The sequence below is a fragment of the Kryptolebias marmoratus genome, linkage group LG17, assembly GCF_001649575.2.
Source record: "Kryptolebias marmoratus isolate JLee-2015 linkage group LG17, ASM164957v2, whole genome shotgun sequence".
Taxonomy (NCBI): Eukaryota; Metazoa; Chordata; class Actinopteri; order Cyprinodontiformes; family Rivulidae; genus Kryptolebias; species Kryptolebias marmoratus.
In genome coordinates this window covers 13,731,448-13,748,132 of record NC_051446.1, presented here as the reverse complement: position 1 = coordinate 13,748,132, position 16,685 = coordinate 13,731,448, and the positions used below count along the sequence as shown (strand labels likewise).

Below are 16,685 nucleotides of genomic sequence, written 5' to 3'. Positions count from 1 at the left end.
CCCCCCCCCCCCCCGGAGTGTGCCCCTGCTGCAGCTCGTACAATTAAAATGTTTGAACTACCTCTTTAGTGCGTCATCGATGTCGGCAGAAGCCTGCTGATGACTGATCTGTTTAAATCTGGGACGTTGAGGCAGAGAAACATACAGAACATGCAGGGACATGGGTCCTGATGATTAAATAGTGATTTAGAAACGGTGAAATGTTGTATCGAACACAAAAGGAATAATTTTCATAAAGTTTGTCCTTTTTTTTTTTTTTTTTTTTTTTTTTTTTCAGATTGAGAAATGGGACGAGCAGAGAGAAGACGGGACCTTTCCAGGAAAAATCTGAGCCCGCCATCCCTAAAGCTGTTTGCCTACAAAGATGTAACCTTTATCGGTGTTTGTAAAAGTGATGCTGTTTTCACTTCTGAAGCTCTGTCCCAGGAACAGATAGAAACTGAATGGTCATTCCTTATAAATACCACAGAATTTACTGCATTAAAAATTCTCAGGATGTACTAATAGAGCTCGGCTGTCTCTTGTGTATTTTCCCCGTGGGGAATAATGAATAAACAGGGGTTTGTTTTGGCTAGTCTAAAAATACAAACATACGGCTCAAAGTTTAGATTTATTAAGTAGTCTGTATACGTGATCGACCAAAACCCTTCAGAGGACAAATAAATAAATAATAATAACCACACGTTTTTCAGAAAATGTGTGTTAACATTTTATTTAAATAAACCTACATCAAATATACACATAAAAAGATTAGAAAAATAAATGTAAAAAAAGTCAAACGTACAATAAGTCACCACTTCAGGGGAGCAGAACTGGTGATTATTTGTTACTGTGGGATATTTTGAACTTAAATACATAAAACTGCATTTCATAAACAAATCACTCCCACAGGTAAGGAGCGTGAATATTTGTAGCAGAGCTAAAAACCAAAAAAATGAGTTTTAGATGATTACAAACACCCCTCCATGCAACGATACAGGAAATATTTAAAGGAAGCACGCCACAGACTTACAATGAAGGTGACACCAGATTTATCCCTTATTAAATATACATAATCTGAGGTAAGATAATAGTACTTGCATATTAACGGTTGCCTTTTATCTACATTTTATTTCTTCTTAAAGGAAAAAAAAAGCTTGCATCCAAAAGTCTACCTTTTAAGCAAATTGCAACTTTCGATAAAGGACACTTGGATCGCAAACAAGATTTTACTACTCAACGCTAAGCACGTCTGAACAAAGTCTTCATTTAGAAAAGCCAAGTAGGTGTGTTAATAGGAAAGCTTTGCATAACTTCTTTAATTTAAGGTGAAATATACTCATTTTTACCTTTTTTAATGACTTAAGCATCATTGTTAGATCTTACAAAAAGGTAAAAATTGTTCAGAAAGCACTTCCAAGTAAAACCTGCTGCGGAATATATAAGCTAACTCTTGTATAATGAAGCCTAGGCATAAATTCAGACTGGAAGACCTGCTCCAGCCTCACCTGCATCTAATCGCTGCGTCAAGCACCTCCACTCCAGCCTATCAGCATCAGACCGCGCCTCCAGCGTATCCAATCAGCGAGCAAGCCTTCGTTTAAAAGGACTTCCATCATGGCCCCATTTGTTCGCCGGCCGAACTTCAGCCCACCTCCACCCCTTCTCCACCCAGCTGCCTCAAGCTTCCTTCCCCTCTTCAACCTCCACCACCAGTGTCCGGCCCGGGAAAGACGCCTCTAATGCTCAACCTGAGCTTCTCGTCGAAGCGCATTGCTATTGTCGACACTCGCGTCTTCCGCCGAGGTCTGAGCGGCAAATATCTTATGTCAGTCATGTCAAATAAAACCATTTAATTGCAGCTTCTTTTTGTCGTGAGTGTCTCCAGGTTGAAATAGATATAAACTGGCTGCATAGCTTTACAATAGGTGGCGTTTTCATATTCGGGTTAACATTTGACTCATCAGTAGATAAGTCACTGAGGTTTTCTTTTATTTCAGTTTGTTCAGGAGGGGTTTACATACAAGTAGCAGTAGAATATGCAGCACGAGTCACACAGCAGCCACAAGGTATAGTGTTCAGTACTAGGCACGGGAACGCTGATAAAATGCAGCCTCAGAATTATCCTGGCACTGTGGGAGTGCTGTACAGTATGTGGGTGGGTGTTTTCACAGGGAAACGCAGAACGAATCCAGATACGAAGTGGAACTCGGTGAGTGTGTGAGCGAACTAATTGAGCTGTCCTCTTCTGTGGTTGCTCGACGATGTAACGGAAGGTTTGTCTACCGACGGTGGAACGTAGTAGTCAGCTGTAAGTCCCCTCGTTCGATGAATTATTGATCCACGTCTCTTAGTATCTCCTCTTTCCGTGTTTTCCACCGTCGGTCATGCACGTTTTAGGCCGAAGAGCTAAGTTAAAGGAGAATAAATTAGTGTTACATTACCGGAACAGAAATTTCTGAATCCAGGCGCCAAGAGAGTTGTTGTTTTATTTGAGCTCAGCTGTTTTTTTTTTCTGAACCACCTGGATCTGCGGTCTGCTTCTTCTTGTAGTGATGAACGATCTGATTCTCGTTGGTCATCATCACATCTTGGTCCTCCACGTGATTGCTGCAACGCATCAAAAACAGGAAGACGATGTTTCATTTCCTCAGTTTCTACATACAGAAAATTAGTAAAACGGAGGGGAAGATGGGATTTAAAGTCTGTGCGTCACGGCCTTTTATAGGGCTGATAATGGAACAGGAAGTGACAAGTAAAAGAAAAAGGAAGAGAGGGGAGGACTGAGACATTACAACTGAAGTGTTTGGTGAAGAAGGGGTGAGGATTTCTGAGGGCACTGGAGGAAGCTGCAGTGCAGGGTTTGACCACCAGGAGGTGCTGACACAAAGCCATCAGGACTCTCACTTACTGTTGGTGGCGTCTGCTGCCACGAGGGCTGAAGTGGACAAAAGTTGTTCAAAACAACTGAGTTATTGGGGCAATGAGGTTTAACTTAACCCATGTTGTCCATTAATTAATTTTGTCTATATTGGACAATCAACAAAACAATTTGTGGACATCTGGACAAAGGTTGAAGCAACAGCTGGTGCACCTGATGAGGGTGTTCCTTTCACGATGTGCAATGTAGACATCATCTGTGAACAGGATGGTGTGGTAGGGCACCACCGGGTCACAAGTCGGCAGAATGCCCCTCGCTGTCTGGCTAACGATGTCCAAGATGCCGTTGTACACCAGGAGGTCGTCCACCAGCAGCTGCACGTACAGACATGATGGAGGTATAGGTGCAGATGTTAAAAAACCAAAACCGAGTTACTGCCATGCCCAACAGCAGATTGAAAGGCTTACCCCGAACTCTTTCACTCCTCTTTGAGGTGTCTTCGAGTAGTTCCAGAGTTTGATCATGGACACCGTCACCGGCTGGTCAAAGATGACGTAAACCCGATTCACCTGCAAGGAAACCGAGAGACATGCTGTCGGATTTCGACCCGAGTCGGCTAACGACGTTCAGCTTCTCCTGACACACTTCCTCACCGTTCCGGGCAGAACTGGGGCTAACCACATGTGTCTGCCGTCGTAGGTGTTACTGACTCCATCTATTAGTTTATCCGGAGTCCTTACGTCACCGCTCACATTGTCCAGTACGTTGACGCTGTCCGGAAAAGCCGCAATGTCTGATAGACACGATGTTAAAGACTCATGAGATCTTATCTTTAGAACTACTCTTTCATCGGTTTAAACAAATTATCAGGTTTAATTATTCTCTATCTGCAGTTCTAATATAAAACCGTTGTTCCTCTGCTTGTGTATTAATGAACTACCTGATAGTAATGATGTTCAGTGCCAAATGCAGGCAGATAATGCCATCATTTATTTATCAGCAGGGAGTCTACTAACCAAGCTCCCTGCGACCCAGAATAGAGAAGTGGGTAAAGAGGATGGATGGATGGATGGAGTCTACTAACCAGGGGCTGGGTCTGTGAATGAGCAGTTGGCCAGAAGGCCCATTTACAGGACAACGGTTGCACTGCTTTATGCGTTGTCCCTGTTTAAATCAAATTGAAACAAATAAATGCCTGACTCATAGGAAAGGATACTGTTGTCAGTGAGGGCGATCTTCTCGTAGCTCTGGTCGTAAAACTCCAGGCCGTTCAGTCCGATGTAGTATGGGTCTCCCCAGGTTGTAAACAGCAGCAGCTGAAAGATGACTGCCAGGTGATGGTCAAAGACGATACAAGGAGCTCTTTGTGTCACACGTACAACACCTTCAGTTTTACTTTTGGACATGATACTGTGTGTCTAGCTGCTTATGTACTGATGAAACAAAACACTAGACAACATTAAATACCAAAACAATTCTACGTTTGTCTCAAAAATCTTAGAGATGAAAAAAAATTGATTGATCATAATCTGACAAACACTTCAAAAACCCCACTGGAAAACTCCAGATCCCATAAACCCAATCTAACTTTAGATAGATTTCAAAACAGTTCAAGACAGACAAAGAATCTTACTGAATTAAAAGCTTTTTAGAGCAGTGTATGTAAACTTTACTCTGTGCCAGTTTTGGTTCTTTAAACAGTAAAAGACAAAAAAAAAGGGTAAACTCGCTTCAATGTGTAAAAGGATACAGCCACAAGGCATGATGGGAGCTTCGTAGTCCATGCTGGCCTTTTCCTGTTTCTTAGAGCTACCCCTAAATCAGAATGAACAAAGTTAAACATTAGCAGGTACGATGCCCACATTCGACTCAAAACTGCAACAATTCAAATTCTGGTTTGTACTTTTGGGAGTCTTCAGTCCTCTTGTTGCTGATGGACGCTCGAAGGAAGTCAACAAAGAGGATTTCTTGGGCAAAGTCAAAGTGACAATGTCCTGGACCTTTCCGGATCAGGAACCCCTCCGCTGGAGAAATGGCAACATCATCTATGTACAAATGGATGACTTTCACCTAAACCAAACAATAAGAAATGTCCACATTTATAAAACATACAGAGAATAAAAGTAATGTTTTTGCAATACTTTGAAAGTTGGACAGTTTGTTTGAAAACTGTGTGCATTTGTACACATAACATGGAATTTTTTAATGTGAAAATAGTTCATATTTATCTGCCAAAAAAGAACAGCCTGACTTCAAATTAATAAGTCCTGTAGTGTAGTTTAATTTATTGATTTAGTGATTTCACACAAATATATTACCAGAAAATTACATTAATTTGTGCTTTTGCTCATAACAAATATGGTTTGAGTGAAGCAGAAACGCATCTCACCCCTCGGTACGAGTCCTCGGGTGACTTGTTATAGTTCCAGATGCGGAGACCAGCGATGGTCTGGGCCTTGCTGAAGGCAATGTTCAAGATGTGGAGCTCTCCGTAGGAGAAAGGAATCAGCCACATGTGGTGGTCATCAGTGGTTATGTTGTGGCCATCGATGAGCCTGTGGGACAAAAGCACACGCTGAAGACAAGCCATGCTCTGATGGCCAAAGCTTAGACTGAGACTGAATGGGCCATGTGACGTTTGTTGTCAGACGTACTTATCAAGCGTGCGCAAGTCATGCCTGTACTCTGGCAGGTCGTTTAGGTCCCTCGGAGAAATCATACTGAGATCTAAAGGTAAGCTCTCGCCGTCCTTACCCACCACCTCCAGTCCTGTCAGGCCCAAATAGTGGGAGTCACCCCACGTCATCATCAGCTCCAGAGTAAGGCCTGGGACGACAGCAGACAGCCATTGTACCAAACACCGTGTAAAAAGAGAACTAGATAACAGACTATGATTAGTCTACTCACACTTTCCGGTGAACATCCCGGGAACGTGTTCTAAGTTCTCCACAGACTGACTCGCGGTGGGATTGAGTTGAAGTTTCAACTAAAAATAGATGTCAGAGAATAGCTGAATGGCACTGACTTGTTGACAGTGTGGGTCATTTTCCATTTATCCATTTTCTTAAAGAAAATTCATAGTTTATATGTCTGTTTCACTGTGGGGCTTGTGTAGTAAAACATCTGCTATCTGTACCAGTCTGCAAAGGTTCTTCAGGTTTCCCTGCAGCTGATGGTGGTCAGTTTAAAGTTTTAAGACTGCACAGACTACAGATGTACCAAAATAACAATCCAATTCAAAAGATGGAGCCAAAACATGAGAAACAAACAGAAAAAAAACATCAAGTAAAACAAGAAGCAAGGAAAACAACAGGGATGACTGTTTGGGGGAGCTACTGTCTCAGAAATCCACATTCTACAAATAATCAATCAGGGACTATGAAGACACAACATCTCATCAAACTCCTAGTGATGAATCACTTCTTTTGTCTTTATTTGACAAACCAGCACAATATTGTTGGGCTGGAGTGTGAAAAGCCAAACCAATTGGTCAAAGATCAAATTCTGTTTCATCCCTTCCCCTCTACCTTTGACACTGAAATCGCATGCTTGGTTGAACAAGTAGACTGAAGGATTTTTAAATTCTGTCCACTTAATACAATCTCAGTTTGAACAGCGTCTCTAGATTTAAAATATTAGAAAAAGAAATGCATACACCTTGCCGATACTATACTATACTTACTGTGAGGTCTTCCTCTCTGAAACCAGCCTGTGTGAAAGGCCTTTCTTCTCCCTCTCCATCAGCGGTGCGTGGTCTCTGCAGCTCCTCCTCGTACACCAAGTTCTCAGGACTCTCAACTTCACTGAGGAAGGTTTCATCATAATGAGACATGGCCTCCAGAATCTCATCGTCAGTGGTGAACAGGATAGTGTCTCCGAACTGGTCCAACCCTGAATTTACAACATGGGGAAGTCGGTTGAAACGTAACAGGAGGGGGAAAAGCATAAAGTTGTGACATTTTTCTGGCGACATACCACCAGTAAGCGTTCCAGAGGCTTTGGCAATTTCTCCCCTGAAGATACACCTCCCATCCAGCAGCATCTCCACCTCTCTCACACCGCGGAATGAGTGGATGCGTGACTTGTTGTAGTTCCAAATTCGGATCATGGCAATTTGGTAAGAAGCTCCAAAATCCAGGAAGACGGTGTGGCTACGACCAGGTGTAAAAGGTGCGAGCCAAAGATGCATGTCGTCCTGAGTGCGGTTGACACCATCAATTAGGTTGGCGACCACGCGTGGATCTTTACCATATGCTGGGAGAATGTTGATATCTGGGGGGTCGGCGCAGATGTGGGAAGGCCGAAGAGGCTCTCCGCTGGAGCTGAACACCTCCAGGCCGTTGAGACCCACATAATGCCGATCGCCCCATGTGGACAGGATGTTTATTACCAGCTTTTGGCCTTGTGGCAGCACCGGGATCTCAAACTCATCCTCCCGCTCCATGAATGGATCATCATCAGGGCCTTCGTTCAGGAGCCCCTGAGTGTTTAGGGAGGACAGTGGGCTTTTGGGTGCTGTAGGGGGATTTAACGGGAGTGCGGGGGGACCGCGTCCCTGACGCTGAAGAAACTCGTCAAAAATGTCCCCTTCAAAGCCCATGTTGGAGATGCGTCCACGTTGGCATTGGTTGAACTTCATGAGTGAGTCCCAGGACTCCTTGAGAGTGTCCTCCTGCTGGCTGAGCAGCTGGCTCAAAGAGCTGCTCTGCCTCCTGTTCGTGTTCACCAAACACATCGGCTCCTCTGGAAAATACAAAGTACAAACCAAAGAAATTATTAATCCTTCTGTGATTAAACTTCACATTTATTACTACCCATGATTAACCACTAAACACACACAAAAGATATGGCTGTCTCAAGACTGAAAAAGGTACTCTGTGGAGTTTAGTTATTAAAATAAAATATGGAAAAACATTTTGCATGACTTGCAAACATAAGGATTCAGCTTTTGATTGAGTTGCGTTCTGAGCTCTCACAGAACAAAGCTTAAAGCTGATGGCTTAAAAAAAATCCTATTAAAGTATTTACAAGTTTTTCTTCTTTATTTAAAAAGTACACAGTGCACATATCAGAGTTTCAATAAATAGTAAAAATAAGTTTAGAAGTGTAGTAACATTGAGCAGCCAGACAGGTTACATTTAAATAGGAATACTGTAAATAGAGCAACAACTAACACAACCTACCGGGGTTTGTCACTGCTGTGGCTCTGTGCTGCTTCTCCTCTGTCTGCCTGACCGTGACTGAGTGGTTCCTGAATGAGCTCCTGCGTCCACTGATGGGCCGATCTGGCTTCTGCTCTCCCAGTTCCTCCAGCAGGTCGCAGTTCAGGTCCAAGGAGTCATCCTTCCACTGACCCCCATTCACTGTCCTATCGATCCCTCTGCACACCCGGCCTGGGTTACAGGGCAGCTCTGAGAGCATAGAGGAGGATGAAACAGGGTGCGGTTTAGTTTCTACAGAGTGCTGAGGTACCAGCCACCGGGGCTTCTCTCGGTTGGCTTCGCAGCCCTCTGGAGCGGCCCTGTTCAGGGGCTGCAGCCACTGGGGCGCAACCCGAGAGGAGGAAGGCTGGGTGGTAACTGTCTGCTCCACCTGCTGCCTGGGGGAGAGGGGTTCTTCTTCTGAGGCGGACAGGTCAAAAGAGCTTCTTTGCGACGCGGGGCGACGCGAGGTAGTGATGGGTGGCAGCGGCGTATGAGCTTTCTCCTGCATGTCTATCATAATCTGGCCTGCTGGGTCAGACGAAGCTACTGAACTCTGGTGTCGCTGAGAGCTGCTGCCCTCACCGCTCTTCCTGTCCTCATAGCGACGTGGACTCGCACCCCGCAGATTGTGTCCTGAAGACACAGGGCTGGAGAACAAGGTGTCTGATGCCTGGAAATCCTTCAGATTAATTGTGGTGCTGTAGTCAAAGACCTGGTTGCCGCAGCCTTTCTCCAGCTCTCCTTCAAACACAAGGGTGCAGTTCAGGTACAGCTTTATATGGCGAGCACAGATGTCAAGGTCCTGGAAAAGAAACAGCTTTGATTAACCGCCGTCTTGAATTTATAGCGATATCTCACAGTTTTCAAAGCATTTGACTTTTAGAATAATCCTAACATCAAGATAAACTCTAGATTTGCCTGGTTAAAAAAAGATTAATAAAATAAATGAATAATAATAGATATTTTATCTGCAAATGCCTGTTTTTTGCAAATAATTTACCCATTCTTATAAAAACGTTCCAGGCCAGAGGTAATTAGCACTATCACAAACGACAAGTCCAGCTCAAGTCTGCTTGATCCGCTAGGAAATAAACCCCAAATTCAGACAAGAATCTTCATCCCCCCAGGAGTTCCTTACCTTAAATGTTCAAGTCATTTATTCAGAAATACAAACGTTAAATAATTCCTGATGGTTGTAGAAAACTACAACAAAATGCAAGGGGCCTTTTGCACCTTTCTATGAACAGCAGTGACGCTGACAGACAGAAGCTCATGCTACACTAATCCTCTGAGGGTAATCTCTCTTTGCTCTATATTCGGATCCACTGGCTGGCAGCTCAAGCAGCCACAGTTTAAAGAGAACCACTCCCCCGACGTACCCTCACCAAATCAGTTCCCCCCCAATGTAATGACAACACACAAGCTGTGGGCTCCATCTGCCAGCTACATAACACAAAACAAATTATCTCAGAGGAGCGGAACAGATTGGACTTGAGCAATAAGGGCTCTCAAAATCTATAATGATATGTTAAGAAATACACATACGGTCAGGCTTCGGTTGTAGTTCCAGATTTTAATACAGGATACTCCAAAATCTGGAGCATACTCCGTGTTCCTGATGATAAAGTAGAGCTGGATGGGAGGGTGGAAGGGGCATGTCCACATGTGGCGCTCTTTAGTGGTCTGTCAATCCAGGAAGGGGGAAAGAAAGAACAAATAAAAGCAAACATGGGTTATTATTGAAATGAATTATATAAATTTACAACTGAATCACCCTTACATTTCACTGTGCAGTCAGTCAAGCATTGAATTTAACCTATTTAGTAAGGGCTCTTCAAGGCTAGCATCTACCATAATCCTTCAACCACGTTTAAGTTTTTTATTTTTGAAAAAGTCTTGGCAAATGGTCGGTAAACTTTCCTTACAGCAGATGTTTTGACTTGTCACAGCAGGAAAATGGACAGGTGTAACAAAATAGCACTGAATACAGCTTTATCTGTGCAGGATTTAGACTGTAAACAAACACACAGATGTAATTTGTGTGACAGAAGTCATTCTAACGGGGTGATTTCAGAGGCGGCAGAAACCCACCTTCACCTTTCCGTTGACAAGCGCCCCCAGATTCCCTGGATAGTCAACATTCCTGATGTCCAGGTCGTGAGGCGAGACGTATAATTTCTTGTTTCGGTGACAGAAGAACTGCAACTCAGTCAGCCCAACCTGCAGCGTGTTCCCCCAGTTGGACAGGATCTCCATAGTAACATACAAGGCAGGGGTGACCTCTGCTGATGACTGCTCTCTCTGCAAGAGAAATGCAAAACCATTCACAAGAGCGACACCCGGCAGGATCGGGATCAGGATTAATCATGCTGAAGTGCAGGCCGGTGCTGTTGACTCACTGGCTGCTTGCTGTAGTCGGTTGGGACAGTCTGAGGAATGTTGTGGATGGGTCCAGCTTCCAGTTTCTCCAGGGCTTTCAGTAGTTTTTGTTGCTGCCTGAACAGAATTATCACATGAGTCTATTGTGACCTCGTATTAGTGGTCAGTGACAGTTTAGCACTACAGCAACTACACCAAAACATAAATCTTTAAGGTGTAACAGGGTGTGGTTACCATCTATTCCTACTGTTAGGGTAAAATGGATCTTTATAAAAAAAAAATGTACAGGATTACAAAACACACCAGGTGTCATTTCCACCCAAAATAGGACTGTATATTATGTGTTTAAAATGGGTGTAATGGTACACCTTAAAGTTTGCTATGGTGGTACCTGGATGTGAGGGTCATGGTTTGGTAAAACTGTAAACAAACAAACAAAAAACACCTGTGCACATGAGGAGGGTCTAAGATATCAGGTATTATAAAATATAAGGTATCTGTGTAATGGTAATTTCAATATAAAATTAAAAATAAGTCATATTGGTCTGTCTTAGTCATCTAATTTAATCTGTAAACAGTGTCCTAATGTCTCAAAGAAAAGTTTTAATAACTTACAACACTAAACTTTGTGCACACTGGAGCTTGTGCTATTTACTGACAGTGTTTACTGCTAGGCGTTCACTCTGCAGCCTTAATTAGTTTTTGTTTATATGATTTTTGTTGCGGCTGTCCTTCAAAACCGACACTGCTCTCTTCTCAGTGGGTAATAAACGTGGTATTTATTGCGGCAGCCTCGGCTGAACGGACCTAAAACCTCAAAAACTCTGGGGATATTTTTAACAGAAACTGTTGCTCGTTCTTTTCCTCCTCCTCCTCATCGATAAATGTAATGCCAGGGCTTTTCTCTGACAGCCTGACAAATTCACGCAGCTCTCAAGCTGCAGCTAGAAAATGTGTTTTTATTCTCCCAGCAGTCAATGACAAACCTGACCGCTGTTTGTACATGGCCGCCCTCCCTGCTCTGGGCTTTACCCTTAGATCATCCACAACCCATATCTCATCTTATGTGAAGGGGGCTGTACAGTAGTTTAGAGAGAGGTATTTGATTGACTAATATATTGACATATAATATTGACATATAAGTCCCTGCACTTGTTCAAGACGGTTCAGTATAAATACATATACCCCTCCACCCCTAGTGTTTAACCGTCACTGTTTGGAAGATTACCTATGATCCATGAGTGTTATTCTCTGCATGGCCAGAGTGACATTGTTCTCATCTTTGTTATGAGTGCTGTGGTGCTTTAAGGCATTCATCGTCTGATGTCCCCGGGCCTGGATGAAAAGAAACCAAATGATCAAATGGAAGCCAAATGCAGGAAAATCTATCTGAGTACCTGTGTGGATCTACAGATTGTACCACAGAAGGAGCTGTAGCTCAAGATTAACATCTGCAAATAGTACAGTTAAAGAGTTGGCCTCTGGTTAAGTGAAGCAGGAAGAATTATCAGGACAGTAAAGGCAGACCGTGTTATGGCTGAAGAGCTCCTCGCTCTGTACAGGGGTGTTTTCCCTCTGTATGGCTTGGCGCACGCTGCACGCGACCTCTTCTGAGTCTCGCTCTTCAAAAGAAGCCTTTCTGGCTGCTAAAAGGGGCCTCTCCAGTCTCCTTGGCCCTTAAGAAAAAAACAAACTATTTTTAATGAATCTGTACGGAGACCATGGAAAAATCATCATCAGTCAAAACAAATGTTTTAAATTTGAACATTAGGTGAAAGGAAAAAGACTTACTCTGACCATCCCAGCTCTCTTTCGAAGATGGCCTATCTAATGTTTTGCTCTTCACCAACATAGGTTTAGTTGGTATAAAGGGATCAATGCTTTCTTTCCTTTTTGCAGACAGAGAACGCTCAATTTTACGACCTAAAACAAATAGAGAAAATACATGCATCTTTTCATCTGCATCTCATATTGCTAGTAAAGAAAACTAGACATTGGAACAATCTACCTCAATGATGTAAATGCCTCTTCAGTTCATATCCGAGCTGAGGAAATGGATAAGAATAAAACAGGCTTACCTTTATGTGAGGGTCCAAAGTCCAGGACAATGAGGTTTGCTGAGTCAAAATGGCCATGATTCCTGCTTGTCCGAGAATTAGCAGAGGACTTGGAGGAGGAAAGAGGCAGCCCGAGTTCATCCAGACTCTCAGTGCTCTCCTCCCTCTCAATCTGCTCCTCTACCCACTCTTCGTCCAACTCTTCCCCCGCTGAGCCGCTGCTGCTCCGTCGCATGCTCACCTCCAGGCTCCGACGTATCACCTAGTTTACAAAAGGTCGGTATTTGTGTGCGCATCTGTGCTCACAGACATCAGATGTAGCACTCACGGGACAAAACAGACGCACAAATAGGCTGACAGTTCAGGGATTTCCTTGATTTCTGTGACTAGCCTTGAAATCTGTCATAAATGAACACCAAGCAGCATCAAACTAATTCAGGTAATTCACTGCAGCTTAAGTTAGCTAAACAGCATGACTTAAAAAGAAACAAATTCTGCTCACCTTCACGTCCTCAAGGTTTAGCAGCACCTTCTCGCTGTGCTCCTGGTTTGCTTGGCCTCCCTGGCTTTCAGGCCTGGAGCTGAAGGAGTGTGAAACCTTGTCTTTCTGACAGCGGGGACTTCGTGGCGATCTCTGGAAAAAAACACAGAGATTGAATAAGAGGAAAACGAACAAGACAGAGAGATGTTAAGACAGCTGAATGTGACACATAGCTCCTCCCCTAAAAAAAAAACACCTACACACACTGTCTTAGTAGAAACTGTCACTCTACCTCCATGTCTACACTCTCATAAGGCTCAAAATCTTCAGAGTAGCGTGTTTCTGGGGATATTGCCAAACACAATCCATCTTCTGTTCTAATTTTAACAGAATCCTGCACATAAAAAAAAAGAAAATGTTACTGTATGCATTTCAATGTTTTTTTTAATGCATTATCAAAGACTAAAACATCGAAGGCCTGTACCTGCACCCATTCCTTCCTCTTGACCTTTTCTGGGGCAGTTTGGCTCCTCTTCCTGTCGGACGGATCCAGATGACGACTATCTTCAGTTAGCTGGTGGGCGCTTCTACAGATATCTGCGGATGAGTCACAACACAGAAAGGAGCATGAGCAGCTCGCAGCAGACTGTAAGCCTCGGAGGAGAGGAAACACAAAATCACATATGCAGATGGTCCACAGCATATAAAAGGAAAAAAAAAAAATAGGAAAAAAAAAAAGAAAAAAGAGAAACGCTGGCAGCTACAACTGTCACTATCTTTGAATCACTGGGACTGGGCATGAAATCACGCTACAAAAAAATACAAGCTGAAAAGTGGTGGCAATTAGCTTGGGCTCCATATGGTCGACACATGACAGAAGAAATAAAAAAAGATGAGACTGCAGCTTTAATTTCACGGTAGAAACATGTAAAGACATAATTTCCTGCAATAAGGTTTTACATAAAGGTCTATCATTTAAACTTGCATTTAAGTAACCTAGCAGCATACCGGCCGTACGTGCAGATCTCCTAGCAGGCAGAGAGGTGTCAGACTTGGTACTGGAGCCCTTGAAGTGCTTTTTACTGCATTCGGCATTTGCTCCGTTAAGATAAATGGAAAAACCTTGCTCCAGCCGTTCCAGTTCAATCTCCTTTGGGTCTTTCACTCTGAGGCGCTTTAAGATTCTGAAGAGCAAAAATACTTGATACATACTTTTTAAAATATGCCTGACTAAAAATTCATTTCTAAATAAGAACACACATGCATGCTTTTCACTTGAAACGCAAATTTTTTGAGGTACCCAAACCAATCAGTGTTGATGCGAAAAAAAATCACTAAAATTCACAAAGAACTTGTGCATCTCCTCTGCGAAATCCAATCTGTCCTTCTGCAGCAGCCTGTGCTCACGTGTCACCTGTTTTTTTGCTGGAGGGCAATTAAATATTCATCCAGAGTGTCGTCTACAGCAGGAGCAGGCTTCTCCCCGCGGAACGTCTTGGTCTCCTTCATGAACACACGCATCAATAAAACAGAGACACAGTGAGGAGTCAAAAAGGCTCAGAATGAAAACAAACAGTCCCAGTGAACATAGCACATTTACGGCCTATAACAACCTAATTCTACGCACCACAACATTCATGCATGCAAGTTGCTCCTCCAAGCTTGTGGAAAAAAAACTTCAGTCACGGTTGTGTGTTGTGTCGGGCTGAGAAGTTTGTTTCAGAATCACCACTAAATGCATCTCTAAAAACCTGCAGACTCAATTTTAAGATCCAGCCCCAGAATGGGAGTGAAAGCAAACAGCTACTGATATTTCCCAATATTTAAATACCTTGTCAAAGTGAAACTCTTTGTTTAAAAGTAGTCCTGTCCTGTACTTGTTAGGATTGAGCCTGACAGTCACTGTACAGTAATCTGCCTCTGCATAGTAAACAATGTCTATTTTACAGGGAAACTAATATATAGTACTAACAAAACACATGTCAGCACTTTTGACTGACACTTCTTGTTTTTACAAATCAGTTAAATTAATTCCTGCAATTTACTGGGCTTGCTTTTGGGATGAGCCCACAGCAGTATTATGATGTACGGCCCTGCAACTAAATCTGTCATTAATGACAATACATATTAATGAAAATACAGTCACTTTAATATAAAAAAGAAGCGCATCAAGTTGAGCAGTTGATGGCAGTAACTAAAAGACAAAGGTCTCCAAAATAATAAAAAAATGGTGCAGAAACAGTGATGGAAATATGGCATTTCTGTTAGAACCGAGCCATGTTTATACACCAAACAAAAGTTTACCAATTTTGCAAAGACGATCACAGTCATCCAAAGTAATTGCAGGTCCGATCTATCATCATGCTCTTTGTTTAGCCTTTAATAAGGTAAAAACTAAAAAATCACAGAAGAAGCCACCAGATGCTGTCTGCTTCAAGATTAAAACTGCTGGTCGTATTAAACTTTGAAAGGAGCATCAATTGTCTGCATAAAACACAGTCACTTAAAATTCATGCCATTCCATTACTTTAAATTTTCATGCGAGACAAAAAAAAGACATTGCAATGCTCTTACTTAAGGTTTTACTAGTCAATTAGGCTACAGCCTGGTCAGTATCAGGAGCAGAGAAGAGGGAAAGACATTTGAAGGAAAATACTCGTTAGTGATAGAATCCACAGGCAAACAGAGACAGTTTAGATACTGCTGTGCAATAAGACATGCATTACTGCAGGTTCAAAGTAGTAGGTATAATGGAAAGGGGTGACTGGCTGTGTGAAATCAAAAGCAACCTTACTGGTAGCAGCACAAATCTCTCACCTCCATATCCATAGTGTGCTGCAGAGGACTGTGTTGACACTATCCTATATTTTGAAGGGGGTCGATCACTGAAACATGTCTCTGCTGTGTTTGAGTCCCACTGCAGGGTGACACCAACGATTGCCCCAAGGTTAGCTTTGACCTGCACTGTGAAGGTATGCGCCACACCCGGTAAACACTGCACCACACCAGATGCTTCATATAACAGCAGCCCTTTCGCGTAACACACCGTTAAAAGGGGTGTTTGAGTAAAAAAAAACATCATAGCTAAACATACTGTTCATGTACGTGCAGAGAGCTGGCGGTTCGGTAGCGGTTTTCTTTGCCAACATCCTAACTAGCACTCCCCGTTGCAGATAAGCTAATGTGTCTTTCAAAAAGCTTATTACTTATTTACTTAATTACAGCCTCTTTGTTAGTCTGTTAAAACGCACAACTTGACTGCTATGTTGAGCAGAGGCAACGTTAGCAAGCTGGCGCTAACGCTAACAACAAACTGGTAGGCTAATAAGCTAGCATGTACCTACTTTACAAGGCGAAAAAAAATAAATGGTATTATTTTTATGTGTATGTATAAGTTTTACTCAGGCTATGATAAAAGACATACTTACAGTCCGTGTTATGCATTTCTTTTTTATATGTATTTACAGCCGTTAGCATCGGTGTTGCCGAGTGTTTTTAAAGGGTTTTCCTCATGTGCCCTGTGTGTTGCGTTGCTCGGTAACCAGCATAGCTTTCCACCAATCAGGAGAGCCGCAGCAGTGTTAGACACGCCCCCCCCCCGGAAGCACTGTCTCTACCTTCTGCTATACAACTCCAGCGTTTCACTGTATATGGTACATAAACAGTAGGAAAAAAATAGAAAACTAGCAAAATCACACAGATTT

At 42.9% G+C, this 16,685-nt stretch overlaps 2 protein-coding genes across 5 annotated transcripts in view; one reads left to right on the top strand and one right to left on the bottom strand.

The window, feature by feature from the left end:
- Positions 1 to 509, top strand: part of LOC108237077 (cytochrome c oxidase subunit 6B1) — a 3,314-nt gene extending 2,805 nt beyond the window's left edge. For all 3 annotated transcript variants that reach the window (XM_017418273.3, XM_017418271.3, XM_017418274.3), the window contains exon 4: positions 278 to 509. In XM_017418273.3, coding sequence (XP_017273762.1) covers positions 278 to 331 — 54 coding nt within the window. In that variant the 3' untranslated portion in view covers positions 332 to 509. The remainder of the gene's footprint in view (positions 1 to 277) is intronic.
- Positions 510 to 1,751: 1,242 nt separating this feature from the next.
- On the bottom strand, positions 1,752 to 16,521 carry katnip (katanin interacting protein). Of its 2 annotated transcripts, XM_017418582.3 has the most exons (29): positions 16,410 to 16,521; positions 15,799 to 15,898; positions 14,396 to 14,484; positions 13,990 to 14,165; positions 13,466 to 13,578; positions 13,274 to 13,375; positions 13,003 to 13,134; positions 12,522 to 12,762; positions 12,235 to 12,366; positions 11,971 to 12,119; positions 11,672 to 11,778; positions 10,464 to 10,560; positions 10,156 to 10,365; positions 9,610 to 9,747; positions 8,044 to 8,866; positions 6,836 to 7,603; positions 6,543 to 6,751; positions 5,768 to 5,846; positions 5,515 to 5,686; positions 5,250 to 5,415; positions 4,764 to 4,930; positions 4,611 to 4,675; positions 4,077 to 4,187; positions 3,514 to 3,653; positions 3,328 to 3,429; positions 3,074 to 3,234; positions 2,891 to 2,917; positions 2,504 to 2,589; positions 1,752 to 2,388 (listed from the first exon to the last, which is right to left on the bottom strand). In XM_017418582.3, the coding sequence occupies exons 2-29, from the start codon at positions 15,808 to 15,810 to the stop codon at positions 2,330 to 2,332; spliced, it is 4,833 nt and encodes a 1,610-aa protein (XP_017274071.1). In that variant the 5' UTR covers positions 15,811 to 15,898; positions 16,410 to 16,521; the 3' UTR covers positions 1,752 to 2,329. The 2 variants fall into 2 exon arrangements, with proteins under 2 accessions (XP_017274071.1, XP_017274072.1); XM_017418583.3 differs by lacking the exon at positions 2,891 to 2,917.
- Between the last annotated feature and the right edge of the window lie 164 nt (positions 16,522 to 16,685).